At 48.7% G+C, this 16,425-nt stretch overlaps 10 protein-coding genes across 10 annotated transcripts; 4 read left to right on the top strand and 6 right to left on the bottom strand.

The window, feature by feature from the left end:
* Window positions 1–18: 18 nt before the first annotated feature.
* On the bottom strand, window positions 19–2,488 carry N7487_009814 (transcription factor domain-containing protein; the record flags this gene model as incomplete). The annotated part of the gene is made up of 7 exons (XM_056877544.1): window positions 19–239; window positions 307–813; window positions 866–1,131; window positions 1,188–1,625; window positions 1,677–1,997; window positions 2,065–2,171; window positions 2,273–2,488. The coding sequence occupies 7 exons, from the start codon at window positions 2,486–2,488 to the stop codon at window positions 19–21; spliced, it is 2,076 nt and encodes a 691-aa protein (XP_056726124.1).
* Window positions 2,489–3,274: 786 nt separating this feature from the next.
* Window positions 3,275–3,815, top strand: N7487_009813 (putative quinol monooxygenase; the record flags this gene model as incomplete). Its single annotated transcript, XM_056877543.1, has 3 exons — window positions 3,275–3,331; window positions 3,394–3,506; window positions 3,614–3,815. 3 exons carry the CDS (start codon window positions 3,275–3,277, stop codon window positions 3,813–3,815), a joined length of 372 nt encoding a protein of 123 aa, XP_056726123.1.
* A 793-nt stretch (window positions 3,816–4,608) lies between these two features.
* racA (putative Rho GTPase Rac) lies at window positions 4,609–5,571 on the top strand (the record flags this gene model as incomplete). Its single annotated transcript, XM_056877542.1, has 6 exons — window positions 4,609–4,641; window positions 4,695–4,727; window positions 4,809–4,867; window positions 4,935–5,115; window positions 5,203–5,435; window positions 5,505–5,571. 6 exons carry the CDS (start codon window positions 4,609–4,611, stop codon window positions 5,569–5,571), a joined length of 606 nt encoding a protein of 201 aa, XP_056726122.1.
* Window positions 5,572–6,139: 568 nt separating this feature from the next.
* N7487_009811 (RNA-binding protein) lies at window positions 6,140–7,353 on the bottom strand (the record flags this gene model as incomplete). Its single annotated transcript, XM_056877541.1, has 3 exons — window positions 6,140–6,392; window positions 6,501–6,729; window positions 6,804–7,353. The coding sequence occupies 3 exons, from the start codon at window positions 7,351–7,353 to the stop codon at window positions 6,140–6,142; spliced, it is 1,032 nt and encodes a 343-aa protein (XP_056726121.1).
* Window positions 7,354–7,710: 357 nt separating this feature from the next.
* On the bottom strand, window positions 7,711–8,986 carry N7487_009810 (uncharacterized protein; the record flags this gene model as incomplete). Its single annotated transcript, XM_056877540.1, has 5 exons — window positions 7,711–7,889; window positions 7,968–8,119; window positions 8,189–8,366; window positions 8,434–8,776; window positions 8,948–8,986. Coding segments are annotated over 5 exons (891 nt in total), but the record flags the coding sequence as incomplete, so codon positions are not given.
* Window positions 8,987–9,076: 90 nt separating this feature from the next.
* On the top strand, window positions 9,077–10,702 carry N7487_009809 (uncharacterized protein; the record flags this gene model as incomplete). The annotated part of the gene is made up of 5 exons (XM_056877539.1): window positions 9,077–9,160; window positions 9,224–9,473; window positions 9,539–9,965; window positions 10,020–10,547; window positions 10,603–10,702. The coding sequence occupies 5 exons, from the start codon at window positions 9,077–9,079 to the stop codon at window positions 10,700–10,702; spliced, it is 1,389 nt and encodes a 462-aa protein (XP_056726119.1).
* An 85-nt stretch (window positions 10,703–10,787) lies between these two features.
* N7487_009808 (cytochrome oxidase assembly protein SHY1) lies at window positions 10,788–11,962 on the bottom strand (the record flags this gene model as incomplete). The annotated part of the gene is made up of 4 exons (XM_056877538.1): window positions 10,788–10,887; window positions 10,949–11,054; window positions 11,116–11,625; window positions 11,722–11,962. 4 exons carry the CDS (start codon window positions 11,960–11,962, stop codon window positions 10,788–10,790), a joined length of 957 nt encoding a protein of 318 aa, XP_056726118.1.
* Window positions 11,963–12,156: 194 nt separating this feature from the next.
* On the top strand, window positions 12,157–13,661 carry N7487_009807 (UBX domain-containing protein; the record flags this gene model as incomplete). The annotated part of the gene is made up of 5 exons (XM_056877537.1): window positions 12,157–12,241; window positions 12,303–12,355; window positions 12,407–12,525; window positions 12,586–13,561; window positions 13,617–13,661. 5 exons carry the CDS (start codon window positions 12,157–12,159, stop codon window positions 13,659–13,661), a joined length of 1,278 nt encoding a protein of 425 aa, XP_056726117.1.
* Window positions 13,662–13,923: 262 nt separating this feature from the next.
* N7487_009806 (coiled-coil-helix-coiled-coil-helix domain-containing protein) lies at window positions 13,924–14,799 on the bottom strand (the record flags this gene model as incomplete). The annotated part of the gene is made up of 3 exons (XM_056877536.1): window positions 13,924–14,173; window positions 14,234–14,486; window positions 14,585–14,799. 3 exons carry the CDS (start codon window positions 14,797–14,799, stop codon window positions 14,141–14,143), a joined length of 501 nt encoding a protein of 166 aa, XP_056726116.1. The 3' UTR covers window positions 13,924–14,140.
* Window positions 14,800–15,478: 679 nt separating this feature from the next.
* N7487_009805 (Sas10/Utp3/C1D family protein) lies at window positions 15,479–16,302 on the bottom strand (the record flags this gene model as incomplete). Its single annotated transcript, XM_056877535.1, has 3 exons — window positions 15,479–15,847; window positions 15,903–16,069; window positions 16,122–16,302. The coding sequence occupies 3 exons, from the start codon at window positions 16,300–16,302 to the stop codon at window positions 15,479–15,481; spliced, it is 717 nt and encodes a 238-aa protein (XP_056726115.1).
* Between the last annotated feature and the right edge of the window lie 123 nt (window positions 16,303–16,425).

Here is a 16,425-nt window from a genome sequence, read left to right as displayed (position 1 = left end):
TTGCGCAGTAATTGGTATCTATAAAACCGGAGGTGCGACGAAAGAGTCGGGAATGCCATCAAAAACCCAATTGAGGGAATCAAAGACTTCCGAAAACCCAGATTCGCTGAAAAATGCTCCACCTTCATCAAACTGAGCTGGCATTATTAGAGATTGATCCTCCAGGGAACTATCCTGCTGTTGCCGCGTCATGTGTCCTGCCGGACCTAGAATATCTTGGTTCGCTGCTATGGCAGCAGCTATGAAAATACATTTGTTAAAAACTGGGAGAAATAACTAAAAGGGGGGGAAGCAAAGAAAACCTACCTTGCATTTCCTCAAGGCTTTTGACCGGTCGGAACCGCTGTCGCCAACGCCAAACCGTGTCGTAGACATGGCTCATGCTCATCCGGCAGCGGACTTTAAGCTGTAGGGCATCTTCTTCGGCGGGCTCTAGACTTGTAGCATTCCACATCTGAGCGAGGATGTCTGCAAGACGAATGGGGCGGTCGTGATCCATGACACTGATTCGGCGAATTGCCGAGATCGCACCGTTGAACAGTAGCTTGCCATGATTGAAATCGAGATGTCGGCTGAAGCTGCTCTTCAACAACTTCATGAGAGCAAAAGCGGCCGATACAATCATTTGAAGAATATAGTTGGTGGAGTGGCCGATCAATTCACCTGGTGATGTTTCGAGGTCTAGTACTCGACCAAGGAAGGAAGTTGTTGCAAGGAAAAGCTTGATCAGATCGTCGCTTCGTACAGTGGACCCCAAAAACATAAAGTATCGGAAGTGCAATTCTGCGGCTCGGAGATGTATCGTGTTGATTGCTTAATGCGAGTGTGAGCGGTGTCAAATTCGAATGATACAACGACAACTTACCGGAGATTTTCCCGTCAAACTCGACATCCATGTCTCTGAGTTCACTTTCCAAAACCTGGACGACCACGAGCTTGTCGGCACTGATGAACTCCCCAGGCTCGGGCTTACTACTATATAATGCCTTGGTCACCCGATCGCAGAACTTTTCGATACGTAACCGAGTGGCCAGGTCATCGGGAAGCCGGTAGTCGGCGTCCCTTAAAGAGGCAGGCTCAAGGGCCCAGTCGTATATTGTGCTCGGGGGCTGGCCGTAACCAGTCGCAACACTACCGAATCCCGAATCAGTCCGTGATACGGCCATATATCGAAGGGTAATACTCACTTTTGAGCCACAATGTTACAAATGACCCACGTATGTAATCGATCCTTTAGAGCTTCGCCTTGAACTTCCATGCGGAATGTTGTGAACTCTTCCGCTTGAACTGGACGGTGTAGTCCAAGCTGCATAGCAATCTGCATCATCAAGCCACTGAGCATGAAGGTTGCATCTGTGCGCTGGCTTGTAGTTGGAAGAGGCCATGTACACAGAACACAAAGGGCCTTGACCACCCGGTAGTCCTGCGGGACACTGGTAATGGTTGACCAAAGCAGCCTGCTAAATGGCCCGGACAGTGCGCTTAAGAGCCCAGGCTCATATTGAGACCGTCGACTCGCAACACAGATCATCGTCCACGCCAAAAGAGGGCATCGGTTGAGATACACCTCTGGGGGCTTGGGTGGATTCAAAAGAGGAAGAAAGGGGTGGTAATAAGTAAAGTATCTATACAGATGTTAATTGGAGAAGCGGGCCAAAGAAATGAAGAGCGCATACTGTTCGTATAATCGAAGAACTCGAGCTCTAGAGAGACAAACATCTTCCAGTCTCCACTGGCCCTCATCCTGTGATATAATAGAACCATCCCTTTTCATAGTCAAGGGAGTTGTTATAGTCGAGTGGGATTCAACCGGCACCGAAACAGGTCGAGGTTGGTCAATGGCGGCCGAGTCACGGCGAGCAAAGACGTCCTCTGAGCAATGGGACATTTCATCGCCTCCATGAGACTCTTGAGGCTCTGCACCTTGCTCATGATCTGAATTAGGTCCCAGGCGACGGCGGAGATCCGCAATCTCCTTTTCCATTTCCGCATTGCGCCTGTGAAATAGGGTCAATAAGACGCGAGAGAAACAAAAACATGAAAGGGGAAAGAAAAAAGATTTACCTTCTCTTAGAGATACGCTTGAACGACTGTTCAACTTTACAGTCTATTCCAAGCCTTCGACAACGCGAACATGCCGCAGCAGGCGTTTGAACAATATCACATCTCAGCTATCAAGGTTTGAGACATCAGCGCGATTGTCGGAGAAACCGATACGGTCGGGGGGGTTGATTTGGGCAAAATTGCATAGTATTATATGCATATGACTCACCTTTTGCTGTTTACATTCATTACAAGCTTTCCGGCTGCCACCTCGGCGCTTGCCTGTGACAGGCGGAGCCTTCTCCATCTCGCAAGATTCCGAACTTCTCTGCATGAAATCGATAACCGGGGGTGGCCGGGGTAGTGTGGGGGACCGAAAGTCGCTGGGCGGGATTGAGTAATGCGGCCCATCCGGTGCCAGTATGTTCCGATACCCCAAATCCATCGAGATCAGCCTGCGTTCAGCCGGTATAAAACCCCACGAAACGTGAACGAGTGCTCGTGGAGTCCATGTGCCGTAAATCGGAGAAATCGGCCCGCTGAAGGGGTATGTGGGGAATTAGTGTGCTGATTGACGACGGTGATTTGTGGGAGATTGGACCCGGAGACGAATCTCGGCGGTTGCTGATTCATCTAATGCCTGAGGCAGTAATTGATTATGTAAGTTCTCAGCTTTGCCCAGGTGAAGCAGTTGAATATGTTGTCATATTGTGTACGATGTAGGGATTTAAATCCTTCCATTCAACACTCTCTATATATCATGCCGCTGATTGTTATTGTTACTACTAAACATTGGGGACTTTATACTGCATCTTGCTTTTCTATCAGCTAAAGTGTATATCGAACAAAAACACATAAACATACATGTGTAGTTTTCAACGTTATATTCAAGTGGGATTAGATATATATCATCGAATGAAAGAAACAAATAAAGTCATAGCCGATATTTCAATATAATCAAGCCATATATCAGTGGAATAGCCGTATATCTGCATGGACTTCATGCCCCACTTGCCATGGACCGAGGTCGATATCCGGGTGGATTAGATGGATTATATGATCCGCATTCAATACATTGACATATTTAACTCTTCACCTCTTAACTCTTATCTCCTATCATTCCAATCTCCGATCGAAGATACCTGGATATCATCGAGTTTTACATTGAAAAAGAAGTACGTTGTTCTATTAGTGCTATTGGTGCTACTGGCTGACAGGTCCACAGGTCAAGATGTCCGAAATCAACGCTACCGCGGTTTTCATTCCAAAGCCAGGGAAGTTTGAAGAGGTCAGCCCAGGTTCATACTCCTTGACAGTCCAAATATCTTACCATATTATGTTGTCCTCCAGGTAGCTACTCTGGTAACCGACGTCATCAAACAAGTGCAAGAACACGAACCAGATACACTGGTCTACTACGCATTTGAAATAAAGGACAAGAATGAGATTGTGATCGTTGAGAGGTAAGTCAACCATTCAGGTGTCGATATACAACATAGGTCGCCTCTCACTGATGGGCTCCCCCGCATGGGAGAGGGCGGCCGTGCCTCGGCACAATCTGATTCGCAAGAGGATCTTTGCCACCAATTTCCAACCAGATTCTGATCGGCTCTTTACAATATAGATATAAAAACCAGGCGGCGATCCAGACCCACGTCAAATCACCCTATTTCCGAACCTTCTCAAAAAGATTATCCACTTTGTTGACGAAACCGGCGGAGATCAGGGGAGGTGGGTTCCTGAATGGTTCGAGGGGCGTATCGCGACTGTAGGTTCTGTTTGTTTTGGGGTTTCTTTTTTAGGACCCAGATTGAATCGAGTCCCATCTATAGGTGATATCCGGGGGTGGTTGGGTAGATATAAATAGGATAATTGATGGCCCATGCATATGCAGCCTGGTTTTTCCCATAATGATTCGATATTCAATAGACGCCGTGGTATTGTCCCGGCGTCACTCGTGATTCAATTGTCATGCGATTGGTGCATTAGTGACGGCTTACCAAGAGATATAGGAGGTCTGTGAGATGAGAGAGAAAATGCTATCCACGAAGTACCTTGAAAGGGAGAATATCAGCCCTGATATAGTCAATCCCATGGCTATATATATGGAATATATGGAATACATGGCTATATCTATTTAGATACGCACATTTTCAATATTTAGAAATAAAGTGGAGACCGACTTAAAGGGTTTTGATCTCTTCATAATCTATTCTCATATTTACTGACTTGCACTAGGGGAACTAGCTTTCCTTTTTTTTCTCTCTTCTCCTTTCTAACTCTCTCTCTCTTTCTTGATTTCTCAACCCCATATAATATCCTTTTTTTTTTGTTGGTTTTTGGTGAGTTCTCTTTGTTCTTCCTTTCATCCTCATTCTGGTCTCCACATCTTTCCCACCCCCTTTTTCCCTAGCTCCAGCCTCCTAGCTTCTTTCCCTGTTCCCCTGAAGCTAAAGCTAATCTTCCTGAAGATACCCTTGTTGCCATTGTGTCCTTCCGTTATCGTCTTATCGCCAACACGCCCCTGTTGGAACTCGGCTTGATTTGGTCTTACATTTTTGCGATATGGCGACGGGTCCGGCTACTCAGTCACTGAAGGTGGGCATCTCATGAGATCTACAAGGATGCGCTTGAATTGACGATACCTATAGTGTGTGGTGACTGGTGATGGTGCAGTTGGCAAAGTTAGTACATCCCCCCCCCCAACACTCCATCCCTACTATAATCTTGCGATAGATGCTGACATCCAATTCCCCCTCTTCTAGACATGTCTTCTCATCTCGTACACAACAAATGCTTTCCCCGGTGAATACATCCCTACTGTGTTCGTACCCACCTGCCCCTCAATGCGAAAACCTGGAAATCCCGAACGGATATTGATCCCATTACAGCTTTGACAACTACACGGCCAGTGTTATGGTTGACGGCCGGCCGATCAGCCTGGGACTGTGGGATACTGCCGGACAAGAGGATTACGATCGGCTGAGACCGTTATCCTACCCGCAAACCGACGTGTTTTTGATCTGTTTCTCCATCGTCAGCCCACCATCATTCGATAACGTCAAAGCGAAGGTACGAACGCGCCAAAAATATACACAAGAGAATCTTGCCAGGCTCTTCCTCTTTCAATGCGACTAACCACTTTCCCCCCGCTTTTAGTGGTTCCCTGAGATCGAACACCACGCCCCCAATGTCCCCATCATCCTCGTCGGTACCAAGCTCGATCTGAGAGACGATCGCGCGACTACGGAAGCCCTTCGCGCACGCAAGATGGAGACCGTCTCCTACGAACAAGCCCTGGCTGTGGCCAAGGAAATTCGCGCACATAAGTACCTTGAATGTTCGGCGCTGACACAGCGCAACCTGAAGAGCGTGTTTGATGAAGCCATCCGGTGCGTTTTCACCTTCTTTCCCGAGGAGACTATCTGTTCAAATCCGATTTTTCTAACTGTCTGTCACAGAGCCGTTCTCAATCCCCGTCCCGCTACGAAATCCGGGAGGAAGGCAGTCAAATGCAATATCTTGTAGAGCACGTTTGTTCGGCTTGACTCGTCTCCCCATGTTCTCGTATGCTATAATGAATAATATATAGTTAATACGGCGTCTGGGTAGTTAGAGGCTTTTTTTTTTTAATTTCGCCGGCCTCTCAGTGCTGTTTTTGTGATGAAATCCATTGACCGTTTTTCTTGGGGATATTTTTCTGTTGCCCTCTTGGCCCTTGTTCATAGTCTGTCCCAATTCAATTGCGATGTTCTTGATTCCGACATTATACCCTGGTCATTCTTAAGTTAACCACCCCAAAGCTCATGTTACAATATATGTCCACTACGGGCGAGATTTGCTGGAAACGAAGCACAGAAAAGAACATATGAATTGGTATCTTCAAAATCAAAGCAATAGAGACATGAAGTAAGTACTTTTTGGAACAGAAGAAAAAGCAGGCCAAACCTAATGCTCCCGGGAATGCATGGCTATCAAAATGTCCAGCTGCCTGTAGATGCTCCGGACACCTTGCTGTACACTGTTCCGATCCACCAACGAGTCGAGGCCGTTTTAAACGTAAACCTTATCAGTGAACCAGCGGCCTTTTGTTGATTTAAACACGGCCTCTGCGGCTAGGGTGAAGACCAGCCCACTGATCGTTGTCAGCGCTGACAGCGTTATCAGCCGCGCCGTCCAAGCCAGCAGCGTTGGCACCAGAGCCGCCAGCCGGAGCAGCCTGCTTCTCGTGCTTCCTCTTGTCCTTCTGGATATCCTTAGCCTGGCGCTGACGCTCCTCGTTGAGCTTCTCGTTCTTGGCCTGGATCTTGGCATTGCGATGTTCGGACTTAGCGCCGCCGCCGCCAGCACTGCAATTGATAGTTAGTATATAGGTCTATGGTTGCAATTGGGGTTTCTTTCTTGGAGAGGACTCGGAAATGGGGATCATTTTCTCCAATTGGGGAGGGAATACTCACGTCAGCTCGACGTTCATGCGTCGGGGCGGGTACTTTCCATCGTCGAAGGTGGAGTGGTGGTACAGCTTGAGGCAGGTCTTCATGCGGTCGTAGTTGTCAAACTCAATGAATGCGAAGCCGCGGCACTTCTTGGGGTCTTCTTTCTTGGTTGCGACGCGGATTGTGGCCGGGGGGTTCTTCTCGAAGTGCTTGCTCAAGGACTCATGGTTGGCGGAGTAGGGAAGGTTGCCTGTATGTGCGGATATCTTTTGATTAATTCTGTGTCTTCGGTTCAAGGTAGTCCATCGGATTGGAATCACTTACCGACGAAGCAGATGAAGCGGGAGCTCTTCTGGGCCTGCTCGGGCTCTGCGGATTCAGCGGCGGGCTCTTCTTTGGTCTCAGCCACGGGCTCGGTCTTCTCCTTCTTCTGCTTCTTCGCCTTCTTGTCCTTCTTCTTGTCCTTCTTCTCCTTCTTATCAGCGTCCTCCTTCTCGGCAGGGGTCACGTCAATATCCATAGCGTCCTCAGAGGGAGCAGCAGGCTCGGCGGCGGGCTCCTCAGCCTTGCGCTTTTCCTTCTTGTCAGACTTCTCCTTCTTGTCGGACTTTTCCTTCTTCTCGGATTTGTCCTTCTTGTCGGACTTCTCCTTCTTCTCGGACTTGTCCTTCTTGTCCTTCTTTTCCTTCTTCTCCTTCACCTCTTCCTGTGCCGGGGCAGCAGTTTCGGCGGGAGCGACAACCTCGGACTCCTCCTGCACCTTGCGCTTCTCCTTCTTTTCCTTCTTGTCTTTCTTGTCCTTCTTCTCCTTCTTCATCTTCTTGCCCTCAGGCTCGACCACCTCATCCTGCACGAGCTTGCGCTTATCGCCCATTGTAGTGGTTTGTGTGTGGTGAAGAGGGACAATGGTGGGATGGGAGAGAAAACAAGACGCGTGAAAGTCTTGGGATGTTTAGTGAAACAAGAAAGAGGTGGGGAAGTTTGCAGCGCAACGAGACTCAAGCTCCAAAAAAAAAAGTCGGGCGGAGAGAAAAGTGAAATTTAATTTTTGCCGTTCTCGGGAGGCGGTGAAGATAGGCTTCCTGATAAGCCCTTGGTTTTTATAGTTCGCAATTTTATTACTTAGTTACTCCATACAGACCACGCTAAACTATTGTATGAATACATCCATTCAATTTTACATGTACTCGAATAATACACCAGTATAAAAGTCCATGACCAGCATATTAGATCAGAACACCAAGATCTTCACACCCTTCTTCGCCCCATAGCGCTCACGCAGTTCCGGCCGAGTAAGCAGCTTCAACAGCGGCATATGCGTGTCCTTCATGTCAAAGATGCCGCGTTGTTTCTGGTCAACGTGTGATCCATCAATGACAATGCGCTCCAGCTCCTCCAGGTTGAGAGTTCCTAGAAGATCAATTATCAGCATCTGTATACATGAACAAAGTAGAGAGCTATTTGTAGATAGCAATCGAGCAAACTCACCAGACTCGATCAAATCAGAGATTCTGGTTGGGGTACCAGCCCCAATACCAGACCGAGCACGCTGAAGGAACTGCTTCGCTTCCTCCAGCTTGATGTGCTTCGCGAACAGCTTGCCTACAATGCTCTCCTTGGTTTGGAAAGAACGCAGTGCCCTATTAACATCAATTGTCAGCTCCAGCTTCGACTCATACCACAGAAAATATTGGAAGCTGTCCACTTACCGTACAACATCAGCGGCTCGCAGAGCAGCACCCGAAATAACTAGTGTATGGGGGGTGCCGTTCTTCTCGGATGATTTTGATAGGTCGGAGCCCTTGGGACTGAACGACTTGAGGAATTCAGGGAGTTGCTCCAGCTTGCGGGTGGAGGCGAAGGAAGAGGTATCAAGGAATGCGGAATCTATAGATCTGTTAATGTCTAGAACACCCCTCGGCATTGGCCGACATAACAATAGAATTATACATACCTGGGACCGAAAGATCACTCAGTTCAACAGCAGAGAGCTCTTTATCATGTCTTTTGGCTTTCTGCGCAAAGTAATCGCCCAACAACCGGCCGTCCATCTTGCCAATGGACTCGTCAATGCCGTCTTTGCGCGTTGACTGACTCTCATCATGTTCAGCCTGCTTCTTTTTGTTTTTGTTCTTCTTCTGCTTCTTCTTGCTTGATCCCTCTGCGGGTGTGCCTGCCTCGGGCTTTTCTTCCTTGGGAGCAGCCTCGTCGGCTTGTCTCTTGCGCTTGTTTTGGAGCTTATTGGAAAGTCCTTTGGGGGCGTTTGTGTCGGCCATTGTGAGGATAGCCAATATGAACTTGACAAAAAAAATCCGAGTATTTTAAGCTTCAATTAGTAAATGCAAGTCGCATCGAGAAGACTTCATTGCGCAAAAAGAAAAGCCGGCTGATTCAGCCAATCTTATCGATAAGCACGGGCCAATCATGCACTGGCCCGCAATTGTTGTTTCTAGACGCGACAGACAAACATGAACCTCAATCTTGTGATTCACTGTTCGCCCAGTTGATCTGGGGATTTATTGCTGTGGTGATCACATATGTGGTGTGGTATATCTTACATGATATAGCTGTGCTTCTCTTGTAGAAAAAACCAAACCATGTCTACTTCTACCCCAAATGCGCGTGGCCGTCGGTCACTATTTGGAACTGCTACCCCATCTGGGGATACAACACTGACCGGAGTGAGCGCTACCCAATACCTTTTGGGAGTTTGGAACATCGCTAACTGTATCATCTACATATAGCTACAACGCCTACCTATCCATACACGCTACCCTCTTACACCAAGTCGACCTGTTACTGTAGCCACCCCGGGCACTCAGCGGTCTGCCTCTCGATACACACCGCGCGCTCGAGGCGTAGGTGCACCAGCAACACCATACGGACTTCGTGCCCGGCAACAACGAGCGGCAAATACCCCTGGTCGGGATCGTCGAAAAAGTGGCCGAATGCAACGGGAGACCACATTCGATATTCTCAGAAACCTGGGAAGAGGTAAGAGCTTTACCTTGTACCATTTGACATGAGAAATTAAACTGATTGTTTTGGGCCGGTATTAGCGCTCGCTCCTATATCTCAACCTATCCGCTCCTCGCCGCAGGAAAAGCCAGAGCCTATCGAAGAGCCAATTGATGAATTTGAACAGCTTGATAATGAGCCGGAAATCGAGCGGCCACGGTTATCTCTGCCTATTCAGGAGTCCGAGGAAGAAGGCGAAGAAGCGAGTCCTGAAATACACCCCCCCAGGATGTCTCTCGCCTTTGCAGAGGAGGATATGGATATGACTTATCAGTCTGTCGAATATCCTCGCGACGCTAGCATTAGAGACCGGGACCGGTTATCAATGATGAGCCGAGCTACTGGCAGAATCAGTGGAGATTTCGACGAGACACGATTGGAGAGCGATGATGCAGACGAGACTGGTATTATGGGTGAGGATGATGAGGCAGAGGATACAATGATGAGTGGGGGCGACTTTGATAGAGGGTGGGTATACAAGAGTTGGATTGTCTATGTTACAAATGCTAATATCACAAATAGGGGAGAGACGGAAGACCTGGGCCGCTTCCATTTTGACCTTAACTTTCCATCTCCTGCCGCTGCTCCGCTCGAAGATCCCACTGGCGGGGACATGAACGATATGGAGGATTTCGAACTGTCCACCGCAGAGGCACCTCCAGCTCCATCAGACGATGATGATGACGATGCTGGAGGTGATTTTGGTTTCGGACTCGACTTCCCACCCGCAGCATCACCCAGTGTGAGCCCTGGGATCGTTGGAGGTGGATTGCGAGATGAAGCTATCCCAGCCCAGAGCAAGCAAAAGAAAATTTCACGACACGGAATTCCTATCCCGAACTTGCCTGCAGGTGTGGTAAAAAAGCTGGCGACTCGCTTCGCGCGTTCGGGGGCTGGACCAAAAGCAAAAATCAACAAAGCCACGCTGGCCGCGATCGAGCAGGCGTCCTCTTGGTACTTTGAGCAAGCAAGTCAAGACTTGGCTGCGTATTCAAAGCATGCAGGGCGGAAGACCATTGATGAGAGCGACGTCACCACATTGCTGAGAAGGTCAGTTTCCTTGGAAGCCAACCATCTTATAGGAATGACTGCTGACTTATTCCAGACAACGCCATATCAACAACTCAACCACCGTGTTTTCCCTCGCCCAGAAGCATTTACCCAAAGAACTTCAGCAAGATATGAGATTGGCCATGCCTCCATGAATGTCCAGAACAAAATCTCCCATGAATGTAACGCCTTTTAACGCCAATGAATTATGCAAAGGTAAAGCTGGAATCCCACTGCCGACTACCAGTTTCGGTTCTGGCGAACTCGACGCAGTGCCTCGTTGGGGTTCTTGCGGATAACCATCCACATCATGATAGTCGTGGCCAAAGATAGGCCATACCTGCAAAGTATGAGCGACAATACAAAGTGGGAAGGGAAAGCATGCAACAGATCCAACTTACCAGGTGAAGATGTATTGAGAATGGTTGTTTCTCAAATTCACCTCTGCGGCGCGGCCAATCGGGATACCCTTGGCCTCGCGATCATATGATTCGAGGAGGTCAGGCACTGGAAACGCAAATCATTGTTAGCCATGCATTAGCAAGATAATTCAATATAGCCTCCTTACCCATTGTCTGCTCAATCCAAACAGGCTGGCTCCCACTCTTCTCCGCCATCTGATTGATATCGGGAAAGTAGAACTTCCCCTCCTCCGGCTTGTTCTCCGGTGTAAACATGTTCTTCTTCCATGGCTCTCGTAGCAAACCCTCCACAGTCACCTCTTCATCCAGTACACCTAAAGGCCGGTCTTTTTGGTCCTTCAGCTTCCTTGAGATCCAACCCCGGTTCACAAGGACGGTACTCTGTCCCTCTCGCTCGAGGGGGGTCACCACAATAAACCCATCCTCTCCTTCGTTCATGCGGGGTCCAACCAGCATTTCCTTGTCGTGGCGGAAACGGCCGGTAGCGTACACGCGGCGGTAGTCGAACTCTGAAATGGCATCCGGGTCGATTCGGGGCGGCAGTGGCAGAGGAGGCTTCACGAGACGGTCCTCGAATTTGGCCATCAGTTTGGTTTTCCAGTCCAGGCGCTGTACCTGCCATGTTCCCAGGATAAATGAGATGATAGGAATCAGAGCTATAGATATGTAGAATAATACGTTAGTGATTATCTCTTAGGCGTTGAAACATAGCATTCTCGAGAATATGTATGTAGCATTAGACTTTGACATACCCAAAATGATCAGACCAGGTCCATGTTTCTTATTGACTCGGACAAGCCTTGCCGGGTGGTCCACGATATTCAGACCATCAGCCAGCTGACGCGATTGCGAGATATGGCGGAATTGTTGTAGGCGGAATTTGGCGGAGATGGAATTGATCTTCGATGGTACACGAGGGCTTCGGATAGCCCGAGTCGGAGGTGTCCAGACCCTCGCGGATGTCTTCTGCAAAGCAGAAAAGATCGACCGCATGTTGACGGTTTGGAAAATGTGAAGAATGAGTTGAGCTTTGGACGAGGTAGGAGTTGGAGTTTCTTGCTGCAAATGTGACGGCAGTTGGAATTTCGGGATCGGGGGTTAACGTGACCGCCCACGCTTCTCCAATCTATACTTGTCTCTCCGCACTGGTTTTCTCATGTCCTCTAAGTCTTTACTGGAATGCGATAATGACACTTTTCTACAACGGATCCCTTCAGGAGGGTATTGCTGCCGCAGTGAGAGATGCTAAAGCGGTTACTTGCTTCGTTAGAGGTCGCTGATTTTCTCCCCGCATGAGATGACATGTCGCTGATCTTGGGACTTCAACATACAGATGACGAGGAGTTGAGCTCTCAATGGGAAGATGCTTATTTCGGTGATGATGAGGTACTTCCACTCGCTACAATCGAATGTCCGGCGGTATCTGACTCCATGCAGGTTGCACAAGCACTCAATGCCAAAGCAGTTGTATTACGCTTGACAGCGGGGTCACAGGAAGCTGGATTCCTGGCCCCTTTTTGTCCGATTTCAAAATTTCCGACTGTCATTCTTATCAAGTGCGCTTAACCGTTCAACCCTGTGGGCAACTCAGTGTTGATTTGCTGACTTCGTTCCAGGAACGGCACGCTAAAGGAATACATCGGGCCAGATATCTCGAAAGATGACTTCCGCAGTCGATTGATTACAGCTTTGGAAAATGAACAGACACCTAGTCCTGCGCAGCAACTACAAAGCAATGACAGTCCTACCGCTTCAACTAATAATACGCCGGTGTCAGTCACGCCCCAACCCCGGCCTGAGATGCCATCCAATGCCAGCAAATCCGCAAAGCAAGCAAGCGAAATTGCGACCAAGAAACAATCACAGATTGAACAAATACCCAAGAAAGCTACAGAACCTACAAAGGCAGCGAGCTCTACATCTCAGAAGCACTTATCATCGAAAGAAGTCAGCAATAAAGACATTAAAGGCAAAGCACCGATGGGGTCTAAGAAGCCCACTGACAAGGGTGTTGTAAAGAGCGAACTCCAGGAGCCAAAACCTATAGTCCCTCGAGGACCTCCAACCGAGTACCGACTACAAGTGCGCCTGTTTGATGGAAGTTCCGTGCGATCTAGCTTTACACCCACTCAGACCATCCGAAATGATGTACGGGCTTGGCTTGATCAGAAGATGGAAGGCGATAACCGACCCTACAACCTCAAACATATCTTAACCCCCCTCCCCAGTGAAACTCTTTCCGTCGCCCAAGAATCGCAAACTCTCCGAGACTTAGGCCTCGGTTCCACCGCTAATCTGGTCATGGTCCCTGTATCAACATACACGGAGGCCTATTCGGCAGCGGGTAGCTTGCCTGTTCGTGGTATCTCTGCCGTCTACAACTTGGCCTCTTCTGCTGCCAGCACTGCAACGAGTCTTGTGGGCTCATTCCTTGGATATGGCTCCACCGCGCCAGCAAGCGGTGCATCCACCCCTTCGCCCGCTCCGGCTACTGGCAATTCTCAACGGCCTAGGACGACAGGACCCAATATTCGGACGCTGAGAGATCAGCAAGATGGACGTGGGAATAGTCAGCTTTACAATGGGAACCAGGTATGTGATGCTAAGTGAGGATATCTTGTTCAGGCTTGGCTAACATATTTCTTAGTTGAACTTTGAGCCACGGAAGAACCAAGATGACAAGGATAAATAAGTCCTACCGGTATTCCAAGGCTGCTTTGGTGTTCTTGCATTATTTATCTATGGCGTTCATGGATCGGATGGTTTAACCCACAACGCTCTGTACTATGACACTGGTTACATATATATTTTTTTTGCTTTTTGATTGCTGTAAAGTTGACAGTCGTAATAAGTGACCTTGTCCACAAAGTTACTGAGTGCCCATTTTTAATCCCATTTGGATTTGATATAGGCATTAGTCCAAACTACCATCAGATAACTACAAATGTAGGAAATTCGTTAAAATTCATGCATTCGAATTCTTGATTCGGTAGTCAAGCATTGATTCCTTTATCGAGGAGAGATGGTATAAAGTACAAAGAGGGGATATGGGAATGGCTATGCAAAAGAAAGATTGGTTATGAACAATCAAGCCCATAAACCCCATCACTTATTACTAAAAAATGGTATCTGTCTTTTCTGACCACTAAGGGTCAAATTGGTATCAAACCCTTAGTAGGGCTTAGCGGCAGCCTGGCAAGCTTTCTGTGGGACATTAGCATATATTTAAAAAGCAGAGAAAAATAAAAATAAGTGTAAACATACCAGCTGATCAAGGTACCAACCGCAAATGCTCAGGTTACCCTGGTTCTCATCCATGCAAGTGCGGAAGTTGCGGACATCAACCTCACAGGCAGGGTTCTCGTAGGAAGTCTGGGAAGCGTTGCTCTGGTAGAGGCCGTTGTCCATAGCCTGGGCCTGGGCAGGGGGAGCCTGCTGGGCCTCAGCGGGGGCGCCGGAGCCACCACTGAAGAAGCCACCGATGGCGTGGCCGATGGAAGAGCCGACGGCAACACCACTAGATCGAAATAATTGTTAGCACATATGTCGGAAAAAGTCGATCCTAACCCCGGATTTTATCGGGGAACGAAACACGAAGCCGGGATTGGAACTTACGCTGCGGTTGAGGCCATCTGGCCGAAGAGTCCAGGGCCGGCGCTCTGCTGCTGCATAGGAGGAGCCTGCTGGGCCTGTGGGGGTTGAGCGGCGGTCGAGTGAGGCTGCGACTGCTGCTGCGAGGGAGCAGCCGCGGGCCGAGCAGGAGCGGCGGTAGGACGGCTGGGAGCGCTGCGCGCAGGGGTGGGAGCGGCACGGCGTTGTTGACGAGGCATTTTGATGGTTGTGTGTGGGTTTGTTTGGACGAATGTAAAAGGGAGGTGAGGATATGCAAGTTGAGATAAGTATAAGTTCTAGTGGAGAAAGAAGAAGCTAGAAGATGAGTAAGTTCGGCCACTGAGGCAAACTCCGATGCAAACCTTGGGAGATTCGTGGATTCTGATTGGTGGATGGCTGTCACGTGGATCGGACATTACGGTGCCGGCTGCCCGGCGCGGAGTCAGGAACGGGTTTACCACGGGAATTACAAGCATGTGCTATTAACTATTAAAAGCAATAGAATGAATGTGCGCGAATTATGTCATGGAAAGAAGCATCTAGCTGGTTTCATCTACTAGTTTGTGCATAGAGTGTATCGACTGTTGTAGTTCCCATTGCGGAAGGGTATCTTGATTCATGGAGACATCCAAGTCTCGTACATACATAGTAGTACATAGAGCCACTCATCGTGGTCTCGAGATGGCCGGGACATCCATCTAAATGGAAGCTCATGGCCGGACAGGTTTGGCAAAGCGATGATTAGATTCGACAATGCATGTTGTGTCGACAGAGGGTTCTGGTAATGATGACGCATAGCCAATGCTATGTTTTGAGACCGCCCGGCAGTCCGTCCTTGGTATTCGAGGCGCAAGGCAGTCCGTACTTAGTTTCCACCAAAATTGAGGCGCAGTGCAATCATTGGGCCTTGCGGGCCTTTCGGGTGTCCTCCTTCTTCAGCCGGCGCTCCTTCTTCTCTTCTTTCAGTGTCGCCTTGTTGGTTTTCCTCTCTTTCTTTGACTTGCTGTTTTCTGATTTGTGCTCTCCCTTGGATTTCTTTTTGCTATCCTTCTCGGTCTTTCCAGGGTGATTTGTGTCAATCTGGGGCTCTGCTGCTGTTGCAATGTCCACGCCCCCTTCAGAATCGTCATCGTCAGAATCGTTACTGGATTGCGCTTTCGAGGCCTCCATGCTCTTGCGGGCAAGCATGGTTGCTTTGAACTCAGCACGGGCTCGCTCTTTGGCCTGCTTTTCTGCCCGTTCCAAGTCATACTTATCATTGCCAGCCTGTGTAAACTTGGTCAGTGACCATTATAATACAATTGAACGGGTCAATACTTACAAGGCCATGTTTGATAAACCTGCCCGCAGCTGCCTTGTCAAGAGTCATAGTGCGTTCCTCAGGCTCGGTCTCCAGTGCCTTGATCTTTTCAAAGTACTGCTTCACACGGGTCAGTTCCCGGAATACCGGGTGCTGCTTCGCATCCACGCCATGAAGTCGCAGATAAGCTGTCCAATTTCATTAGTATAAGCAAGGCTTGGAAGGTGGAGTATGACGTACAGAATATTAGTGATTCTAGTGTGTAGGTGATCAACACGTGAAGTTTTGCTTTGTCCATAACAGGCAATTTGTTCGAGTTTTTGAGGAGAGTGCTGGCCAAAAGAGGCTGGAGAACACCCTCCAAATCATCGATATTATCATCCAGCTGCTCAAGCAGCGGTAGTAGATCTGTTGGGTCCATGACGGTGAGATGTGGTGTAGATGAGAAATTGCTTGATCTAAGAAAAAATAAGACGGGTTCAACTCGGGCGGTAAAAGTGGGCGGTGTGAATTCTGGACCGATTATCATCTGCGCAACTGAGAT

Source organism: Penicillium crustosum, assembly GCF_028827405.1.
Source record: "Penicillium crustosum strain IBT 35664 chromosome Unknown utg000004l_segment0_segment0, whole genome shotgun sequence".
In the NCBI taxonomy this organism is placed as follows: Eukaryota; Fungi; Ascomycota; class Eurotiomycetes; order Eurotiales; family Aspergillaceae; genus Penicillium; species Penicillium crustosum.
This window is presented reverse-complemented; position numbering and strand designations above follow the sequence as displayed.